An 11,045-nucleotide genomic window follows, 5' to 3' on the forward strand; every position below is an offset into this window, starting at 1 on the left:
ATCTTTATCATGTGCTGCACAGCTCCAACAGGTTTTCCTCTTGTGTTGTGCTATGATTCAATAATCATCCCCTTTGTATTTAACAAACCATTAGTCCAATCTCACATGTATCAATGACAGTCGTGCTCCTGCAGAGTGAGCGCCGGAGCCTTCTTGTAAAGACCGATGTAGCAAACTGATGGAGGCGGGTCAGAGTAGGAGAGGAGACCACGTGGTTCCGCTTCGGATGTCGTTTTGAGTTTTATTAGAAATGCGTCAAAGCGCGTCTGTTTAACAACACCCACACCTTCACATCTCATGTCGCAAACACTCACTCCACGTTACCCCGTCCGTGCATCTCCCCCCCCCCCCCAGACACCTCGAATCTGTCAAATCTCCATCCGTCTCCCCTCCTCTTCGCCTTTCCATCCGGCTCCACCTCTTTCTTCCTCTGCGATCCCTCGGCTGTCAGCGCACTTAGCCACGTGTGTCAGTCACAGCTGGCCCACCTGCTGCTCGCACGCGCGCGCGCTTGCAACTGTACACGCTCTGCCAGTCGCACGTAGTCCGTGAGAGACGGGTACCTCGTCTTTGTTTTGTTTTTCCAATTTTAAAGCTGACAGTCAAAGGAGGTGTGTTTGTCGCCCGGAGTTTCACGCGTAAACAATTGGCAGCTCGACTCAAGGGGTGGGGTGGGGGGGGGGGTTAGTACTTGGATCTCTTTTCCCAGAATCCCCCCACAGAGAGGAAGGGACTTTGCTCACAGAATCATGTATTCCTACAAACATTTGATTTAATCTCTTTCTAAACCGTTAACCCTGGAACAAATCTTTCACCCAATAAAATAACAAATAAACCCATTGACTATTGATGAGTACCAATCGTCTAACGGCTCGTGTTTGAGCATCTTATTAGCCAAGGTTCTGCTCTCATACATTCCAGTACAGTATATGAATATATTTTTCTAGCGTTAGGAAAAGCCCCAACAAGAAGCTGCTCGCAGGCTTTCCTCTGCCGTCCCGGGCCCTCACTGAAACAAGTCCCCTCCTCTGTCTGTGTGTGTGTGTGTGTGTGTGTGTGTGTGTGTGTGTGTGTGTGTGTGTGTGTGTGTGTGTGTGTGTGTGTGTGTGTGTGTGTGTGTGTGTGTGTGTGTGTGTGTGTGTGTGTGTGTGAGAAAATGTTCTTGGAGGCACACAAATGAAGTGTGACAGCATTGGCACGACCCTATATATATATTTAAACCGATTAGAATAGTGCGTTAGCTTAGTGACATATTTAATAAAATCCGAACTGATGATGGCTTTTAAACATTTATATTTGGTGTAAAAAAAAGCATACTTGTGACCCTTCAAATGGCCTTAAACTCCATCTTTGCATTGATGTGCATTCATTGTGTGTTTTCTTAGGTTTTTTTTTAGGCTTATTGGACTGCCATTAGACAAGAAAAATGCAAACAAAGTGAGGATATTTTTAAAAAGGTTCGGTCTCTGGTGCATTCCTGTTGGCCATAAAGAGTTACACAATCAGAGATCGCAACCATGTCCAATGGTCTGTTCCTATGTTTTAGAATGCCGTTGTAAAATGTTAAATTACATTGAACCTAATAAAGCCAATGTGGGAAGATGTACCATGTCTGCCGTGTCTTTTCCATGATGCATGAACGCATGAAGAGAGGCTCAAGTCAGCCGGAAGAAAAGTACATTTTACGCCCAAAATGACTGTCTGCTCGGCTGCTGTGAGGAAATGGGAATTGCTAAGCGGGCGTCTTAGTTTTAGTGTGCTGCTGTTTGCTGCAGATGTTAACATTTGCTAATTAGCGCTTAACTGTGGATGAAAGAGGTAGTGTTTCCGTGGTCTGCTACGCACAGTTCCTGGTTCCGGTTCCCCCGTGCCTCTCCCCCCTCCATGGGGCCTCCAGCAGTGTGGTGTCGGCTCCCAGCGGGGACCGGCGGCCGGCCGAATGAGAGGAGACACTTGTGCCGGACGCTGAGCGCTCCTCCTCACGCCGGGAGCTTCCGACTGCAGGTCGAAGGCGGCGGCGAAGCCTGATCTGGATCTGGGTCAGCGGGTTGTTCGCAGCCGGAGGCCCTGCTGCAGTCTGAGCTGAAATAGTTTCTGGTGAACCGCAATCTGAACCGGTGGCATCGATGACGAGCATTAAGAATAACTATATAGAAATAGGCAATCTTCTCGCGGACGGTCTCGATTACTTATGTAGGTCATATAGAGGCATCAGTATTACATTGACTGTTTCAGAACCACTTAAAAAATCCTGACTAACTTTAAGTAAAATGACATAAGTATACAGCAAAAAAAAAAAAGATTGGAGTTAAAGTACTAGTACTTGTACAACTATATATATATATATATATATATATATATATTCATCTTTTATTTTTATTCAAATGAAACCAGGTGACAAGTTTAGAGGGGCAAGTAATCCCCATCTGGTGGAGTACCTCAAAATAACAGTACTTGAGTAAATGTATTTAGTTACCTTCCACCACTAATCCACAAATGTCAATCTCTTGTCACCTAAGTTAGAATATATCCTCTGGGGAACATGCCCATCTGTAAAAATGTCATAGCAATCAAACTAGTTCTTTTTGTAAAACACCTCCCAATAGTTGGTAACATGTAAGTGGCGGTGAAGTACTCAGATCCTTGACTGAAGTAAGAGAAGCCATACAAAATGTACATTTGTGAAAGTAGAATCTGATTTTATAAAATACTTCTAACATGCATGTTGCATTGAAATATTCCTCCTTTAAACTTTAAAGGGGAACTACACCCATATTAAAAATTCATGTCATTCCTGAGAGTCTAAGAGTCAGCGAACATTAACTCTCTCCCAAATCCAAAAACTAGAGTGCTAAAACTACAATTTGTGACAGCTATCAAGTGTGAAGTCCTGTGGTCCACAGCATTGGTAAGGTCTATATAGAGGACAAAGAACACCCAGGGGTCATCTTCTGGCTACATTTTCTGTTTCACCACTGAGAACACTACAATAAAATAAAGCTCATTTAGGAAAAAAAACAAAAAACAACTTCTTATTCATCCCAGCACTTCTCGACCACCGGTGGGCCTCAGAGTGCCATCTAGTGGGACTGCCAAAAAGTTAGACTAAATTAAAAACATTTTTTTGGTAATTTATAACATTTGTTATAGAAATCTAAATTTACACTAGAATAAGTAAACCAACGTTCCCTGGGATGCAGAGACACAAAATGGATCGTTTTTTTGGAAATGAAGTGATGTGCACTTTTAAAAAGCTCCCAGGGTGTGGGGAGGAAATATGACCCTGAATTACTTTTGGATTCATAATGGCAGGTGGTGATGGGTGAGTGTAAGCAGAACATTTTATTTTATATTAATTACATCCGAGAGGCAAAACACATTTACAGCCCAGTTCATTTGTCATTTATTTGAGAAGGTGGTCCTCTGACAAGTAAGTCAGAGTAAATCCTTGAGGAATTGAAGATTAATATCCAACTCCTGAAAAAAAAAAAATAATAATAATAATAATTCTGTACTGCTTTGGATTTGAAGCAAGCAGTTGAGCAGCGGATAATAAAAGAGTTGGACGGAAGCATAAGCAAACATTTTTTTTTATTATCATCATTTTCATAAGCTCTCCACAGGACGGACCGTGACAGAATGCTGCTGTGGTTGGAGAGGAGGCCCCTGGCTGAGAGCCAGAGGTGGCACAGAGTAAAACGACCCCTCGGGATATTGACAGTGAATGAGCACCATCCCTCTAGTGGTTTGATCAGTTACAAAGCAACATTCAAATTGAGACTGACTTCAACGGCGGCTTCCACATCAATACTCTGAGGGGAGAGACGGGTCACGACTCTCTACTTCCACTGGCGCTTCTCGTAGTCCCACTTGGAGGCGAAGCCCTCGATGGGGTTCATCCTCATGTCCAGCACCCTCTGGAGCTGTTTGGCCTGCCACTCGTCGTCAAAGGTCCTGGGACGGGCAGGGTAGACTGCAGCGACCGAGTAGAGATACACACACACACACACACACACACACACACACACACACACAATACTGTGACTACAGTGTACTCCATATATTTTTAAAAAACGTGCTTGCAAGATGCTGCAAACTTTTTTTTTTTAACTATGCATGTGATTTATGTTTTATTCTTTTTCTCACAGCGGCCATTTTGACCCGTCGAACACTGGTGCGTCTCAAAAAGCCTGAAGTGCATTTACAGGGCTCTGGTTTCATACGTGCTGGCTTACTGGGACACTTCAAAGGAACAGGGCCGGCGTTAACGTCGTTAGCCACAGCTGTGCTTTTTTTCTGCGACGATAAGTGAGAATGTCTGCTGTGAGAAGACGGATCTGTGCCAAGTGAGAGGCAGTGACCCCAGGTGTGGGACGCGTGTGTGTGTGGAAAAACAGATTTAAAAAGATACGGGGTTTGTCCTTTTAAGTGTAAGAGGCAGGTTTACCGTAGACTCTCTGCCACCAGACCACCAGGCCTGTGAAGCCCATGAAGATGAAGATGCCCCCAATGACGGTCTTCCATTCTGATCGCGGCTGCTTCATCTCTGGGTAGGTCTGATTGAACATGAGCCGGTACACTGCAGGGGGGGGGAGGGAGAGAGAGAGAGATGGGTGAGATAGGTCAAGAAGAGAAAATGGGGACGCGTACCATTAATAAAACTCGACATGGTGATAAAGTTTGAACAATGACTCAGCTGCAATGTCTCTGGTCCGACCTTGTTGCATTTCATGCCCCCTCTTTTTCTCCACATTTCCATCTTTAAAGGTTCGCTATACGATATTCAGAGCATTGATATAGCAGCAAACTTTGCTATGTGAAGATATACGTGTAATGTCTACCCGAGCAGAGAACGCTGGCGGCCCCACTAGCTAGCTAATGCAGCGTCGTCGTGGAAGCGTAGCTCCCACCCTGCGGGTTTCCCCTCATGTTAAACACCGTTAGCTCCGTCTGCGCTGTTAGCTGCGAGCCGCCGGCTCAGCGGTCGCCATGTTGAGAGCCACGTGGAGGCAATAGTTATGCTATTAATTGACTGTATATTAAACTATAGTTACATTAACTATAGCCATCATATAAACGTAGAGTAGAAATATGATGTAGCATAACATTTAGAACACTCCTCAGAAGTCTACCTCAGAATAATACTTACTATAACAATAGTACTTTCCACTACCCCGTGTTTTTAAAATGAATCGTGGTCTATGAATATCGAGTGAGTTTTTTTTATTTTTGATGACTTTTCAAACCTGTTGTGATGTGCGTTGTGTGTTGTTGTGGAAATTTATCACATCATTCTTTTAGTTATAACTTGTATCGCTTAAACCTGAACATATGCAGACGAGGCCATCAAGACTCATTTAAAAGCTAATAATCTCATATCGAAGGTATTTTAGCATTTCTGGCTTGCTGTAGTGTCATCCTGATCTCACCACTTAACCCTCTTCCCACGAAAACAATCCCAAGGCTGGAAACCTGGCCTTGGTGGATGCATCGGCAGGCAGAGGAAGACATCGGCGACAAAACGTATCAATAAATATGTTTTGTATATTTAAGAGTTTTCTCATCTCGGTTATTTCTCACAGGGAGGTTAAACAGATTATTCTCCACCACATGTGCCACCTCAGCAGCCTCAGCCTGTGAGCAGAGAAGAACCTACAGGCAATCTTCTCCTCGTTGGTCAGCTGGCTCCAGGGCCCCTTCTCCTTCTGTTTCAGGCTCTTGTCGGCGGCAGTCAGCTCCTCTTTGTAGACTTTGTCAGGCAGAGGGGTGTCCAGACGGTCCCAGTACATCGGCCGAGACATGTCCACCGTCTCTGACACCTCTAGATGGACAGAGACAGGAAGGGTCACTTTTGGAACCAACTGCTGCAACAATGAACATTCAAGAGAACAGTTAAAAAAACAACCCTGGTTTATAAAATGGTAACATGTGAAACACAATGGCCCTGAGGACCATCTGTCTACATGGATGCCGCATCATATGCAGCGACATCTGCCGGTTTGAGGTCACTTTCGACCGAGGCCTCCGGTTCTGGTACGTCGGCCATCTGAATAATGGAAAAGTTACCAGTGTACCAATTCCAGCAACAATCTCCAGGTAAGCTTTTAAAAAAATATATGTACTGGTGTAACACTAAATACTGTGACCTATCGGATTCAGGGACTCTCGATCAACGAGACAAAGGCATTCAGATATTTACGGAGGTTTAGTGCTCTGCAGTTGAAGACCGGTGCACAACACATCTGGATCTAGAGTAGATGTTTTTCCATTACATCTAAAAACTATGGAGGCACCTTCTTGGTAACGGCTGCTATCAAAATATAAAGTTTTCAGAGGTAGAGGAAGTATTCAGGTCCTTGAGTAAAAGTACTAATATCACACTAAAAACACCCCGTTTACAGTAATAAGGAAAGCTGTGGCTCAGTGGGTAGTAAATCATCTTTAACTATTACTGGATAGGACCGCAAGTAATTATTTTCATTGATTCGTCTGCTGAATATGTTCTCCGTCATAACAGTTGCCAATAAATTTGATTAATTGACTAATAATTGCAGCTCTCGCAGTCTGTGTACTGTTAGTTTACTCTATAACAAAACAACACATTTAAGCTCTTTGTTTTGTATGCAAAAATCTTAACTCACAAAGTAGCCTAGCTAGTAGCTAAAGCTGTCAAATATTTGTAGTGTTTGGTCCAATATTTCCCTCTGAAATGTAGTGGAGTTGAAGTATAAACTAGCATGAAAAGAAAAGACTCAAAGTTCTTCACATATGTACTTAAATACAGTACCGGAGTAAATGGTAAGATGAAAACGTTCGCACAAATATGGCCGAAATTACTAATTTGGTCCCTGAATCTGATGGGTCACCGAATTTAGTGCAACACCCGTGTACGACACCACCGATTAGATGGTGAACTTTGACCCGGTACCTTATGGAGAAACGTTTGAAAAGACATCCCCGCCTCTCATTCTGTCAGTTTATCCAGATACGAATATCTCTCCTACACCAGCAGCATTAACCGTTCTACTTCAGACGCTAGTGGGTCACGTTACCGTGGCCGTGGCTCGACATCCTCGCGCTGCTGGTAGTCAGCGCCACTGTCGCGCGCCTGGCCACCAGGCTTCCCATGCGTCTTGAGATGAGGTGGAGCATCTGAAAACAGGTGGGTAAAAGGAAAGCACGCGGTCACGAGGCTGCTTGTTCTGGCACCACGCGCATTGCTTTTGGAAATTGATACCGGCTATACAGGCTAGGGCTGCATACACCCAAATGAGTCTTTAATTAACAAGTTGGTTCACGTGTGCAGTAAATGCCAGACCCACAGTACTCTGTCACAAAGTTAATTGGATTGTAAGCAGGACAAAAGTACCGAAATGCAAAACATTTAGTATTTTAAGACTCTCTGAAGGGCAGTAGCCACAACCAACAGTTCATTAAGCCAAGAACATTATTTTTGATCTATTGTACACACAAAAATGCAAAGTCTCCATTTACATGCATCGATTCCTGTTCACATTTAATTGGCCATTGATTGTCTTTGAAAAAGCAAACGGTGGACACGCGTATCTGTCCGCCTGTTGTTCACAACAGTGAATCAGAAGATCTCATTAAGTGCTTTACAAAGGTGGCCTGGATGATTGACAAATCTGTTATTAGCCAGTCTGCCTCCCTCATTAGCGTTTACACTCCGGTGTAACATACAATGATAGAGCCGCACACTAAAGTAGAATCAAAGTTGTTACAGGCACAGATGGAGGTGCCTAAAGCCAAGCAGGAACAACATTTACACCTGTTCAAACTGAATGTGACTTTTTATATAGTTCAGACAGTTTGATTTATATTACACCATTATTAGTCAGTGCACCTCCATTATTGATGCTCCAGTGAAAAGGGACGTGGTTTTTGTGACAAAGTAGGTGAGAACTCACCATTTGTCCTTTCACTGATATATTTGCACAAATCAAACCTTACTTTTTAATTTTGTTTAGCCATCATGATCTGTAACTGAAGACACCAACTATTTGGGTTTGTTTGCATTGTGTATTTTATTTAATTACAGATCATATAATATCGGTGGTTAAAGTAAACCACGAACAAGTATTGTTAAGTTTAGTTATTGTTTATTGATTCAGGTCTGCGTTTCATCAATCATTATCTTTATTTGTTTCTTACCATAAACACCATGTGTTCCAGATTTTTAAGGAGGCGGTGCCTAACCATTTCCCTCATTTATACACTGGATGACGTCAGCGGTGATGTCATGGGCTCAGACCAAGTATGAGGGGAACTAGATTATGTACAGGTGTGTATTTAGGTTAGTTGTGCTCTGTTATGCATGGTTGTAAGTGTAAAGCATATGGTAATCTATCTCAACGTGTTTGCTACCTGAAGGTTTGCAGTAAGCTACCGCTTTAGTCACTTACCGGTTTGAGGAAGACTTTGGTGTCGCCTACACTCATGGTACGAACTAGAGCCTGCTGATGGAAGGCTCTATATAAGGAGAGGCCTTTGCCTGTTAGGGGTGGGTGAACATCAGTGTGTACAGCCTGGGCCAAAAAGTTTTGAGAATGACACAAGTATTGGTTTTCACAAAGTTTGCTGCTTCAGTGTTTTTAGATCTTTTTGTCCGATGTTACTATGGTATGCTGAAGTACAATTACAAGCATTTCATATGTGTCAAAGGCTTTTATTGACAATTACATTAAGTTTATGCAGAGAGTCAATATTTGCAGTGTTGACCCTTCTTTCTCAAGACCTCTGCAATTCGCCCTGGCATGCTGTCAGTGAACTTCTGGGCCACATCCTGACTGATGGCAGCCCGTTCTTGCATAATCAATGCTTGGAGTTTGTCAGAATTTATGGGTTTTTGTTTGTCCACCAGCCTCTTGAGGATTGACCACAAGTTCTCAATGGAATTAAGGTCTGGGGAGTTCCCTGGCCATGGACCCAAAATGTTGAAGCTTTGTTCCCCGAGCCACTTAGTTATCACTTTTGCCTTTGGGCAAGATGCTCCATCATTCCTTCTGCAGAACATCAGTCTGTCCCTGATGGTTTTCCTGGAGAGAAGTGGCTTCTTTGCTGCCCTTGTTGACACCAGGCCATCCTCCAAAAGTCTTCGCCTCAGCCTACCTGCTGCCATTCCTGAGCCAGCTCTGCACTGGTGGCGCCCCGATCCCGCAGCTGAATCCACTTTAGGAGGCGGTCCTGGCGCTTGCTGGACTTTCTTGTTCGCCCTGAAGCCTTCTTCACAAGAATTGACCCTCTCTCCTTGAAATTCTTGATGATCCGAGGGACTTTGCAATTAATTGCAATTCATCTGATCACTCTTCCTAACATTCTGGAGTATATGCAAATTGCCATCATAAAAGCTGAGGCAGCAGACTTTGTGAAAATTTATATTTATGTCATTCTCAAAACTTTTGGCCAGTAGTGTAGCTGTGTGCACGTGGTGTTATGGTAATCTAAGTTACCTTTATGTTGAGTTTTGTTCAGTTAAGCTAAGCTTTGTTTGTATATATGAGTGGTTACACGTGTGGCAGGGCCAGTCTTGTAAATAAACACCATTTTTTCGTGTCTACCTTCTACCGCTTTCCAAGCCTCTCCGGTCAGACTCCCTCACAGCTTTAGATGCCAGTGATAAATCCCAAGAGATTTTTAAGCAGGGACGGAAACCGCTGTTATTTATGATAACGCTGGTATAACCGTCAAGTTACGCACGTTAACATAGAAGTTGGACGTACCAGTGCGACCGATCATGTTATGTTACAGTGCATTCATTCTGCAGTGTTGTTTGGAGAAAATGCACGTTCAGTCTGTGATTTAAGTTTGTAAGTCATAATAATAGCAGGAATAATGTGTATTAACTATGTTTAAAGAGTTTCTCTTCCATTGCTTTTGTGTTTACCGGTCGTCCTGTAGCCTATCATACACACACACACACACACACACACACACACTCACACAGCAAACGGAAAAGGCAGAAATTGGCATTTAGTCAATTTTAGAATCCGAGCTGACCTTCTTAAACGGACAGAAGTAAACAGAAGCGTTTGACCTGTTTTTCTAACGTATCTAAGGACAATAAGTGACCGACTTACTAAGGAGGAATATTTAATCCCTGCAGGTTAAACAATGGCATGGAACAATCTCTCTACGCACCAGATCGTCCATTTATTCTGGTACAAACAAGGCACCGTCACGTTTGACACACTTCATTCTTTCTCTACAGCATTTTTAACTTCCTGTTGTAACACAGCTGCTGCACATTTACGCAGCTCCACAAATCCCTCAGCCAGATCTGGGTTACTATCTTCTCTGCACGTCCGCCACTCTCCCTGTCTGTGTGGGGTTAAGGGAGGGAGGTTTTTTGGGGGTCGGGGGGGGTGGGAGTCTAACCCTCCTTGGAAAAACACCATTATAGTCTGATTATTTAATTCGGCAAAGATAGATACTCACTGTAGTTGCAAGAGAGAGGGGGAAACTGCAGGATTAGAAGATGCAGCAGCAAAAAAAGAAGGCCGAATCTTGAGAGAAAAGGGCTGTTTAGGCCGTCTGTCCCGTTTCGTCTCTGCTCCTAACGCCAAATACTGAGCAGGAACCAACTGGTGGGCGGGAGGAGAGAGAGGCTGGATGGGGAGGGAGAGAGAGAGAGAGAGAGAGAGGGGGAGGAAGGGAGGGAAGGAGATCAAACATGTACAAGTAAACAATAGCAAAGCATGCGATTGGACTGGCTTAGCGAGACAGAGAAAGCTGGTTGAGTTTAGATACTGTCTCTCATTTCCCTCTCATTCTCCCTTCTACCTCCCTCCGCGCTCTACTTGTGCAGACGGAGCCGAGACGACGAGGTCGCTTTATGCAAGGTCGCGTTAGGACATGGGGGTGTGGGGGGGGAGACTATATTTTACAGCGGGCAGGAGGGGGGGGAGCCTGCGAGAGTGAAAGTGAGACGGCGAGGTTTGTGGAAAGAGAGTCAAAGAAAGTCCACGAGAGATGAGTTGCAACCTTTTACCCTCAACTAACTACTCCGCGAGTGCAGGTTGGCACCG

The 11,045-nt window shown here is 44.0% G+C and overlaps 1 protein-coding gene across 1 annotated transcript; it reads right to left on the reverse strand.

The window, feature by feature from the left end:
- Nucleotides 1-3,572: 3,572 nt before the first annotated feature.
- cox4i2 (cytochrome c oxidase subunit 4I2) lies at nt 3,573-10,650 on the reverse strand. The gene is made up of 5 exons (XM_068716685.1): nt 10,456-10,650; nt 7,053-7,152; nt 5,657-5,821; nt 4,448-4,579; nt 3,573-3,973 (listed from the first exon to the last, which is right to left on the reverse strand). The coding sequence occupies exons 2-5, from the start codon at nt 7,150-7,152 to the stop codon at nt 3,840-3,842; spliced, it is 531 nt and encodes a 176-aa protein (XP_068572786.1). The 5' UTR covers nt 10,456-10,650; the 3' UTR covers nt 3,573-3,839.
- Nucleotides 10,651-11,045: the final 395 nt, after the last annotated feature.

The sequence above is a fragment of the Cebidichthys violaceus genome, unplaced genomic scaffold (assembly GCF_023349555.1).
Source record: "Cebidichthys violaceus isolate CVI_PGR_0920_01 unplaced genomic scaffold, fCebVio1.0.p SCAF_202, whole genome shotgun sequence".
Classification (NCBI taxonomy): domain Eukaryota; kingdom Metazoa; phylum Chordata; class Actinopteri; order Perciformes; family Stichaeidae; genus Cebidichthys; species Cebidichthys violaceus.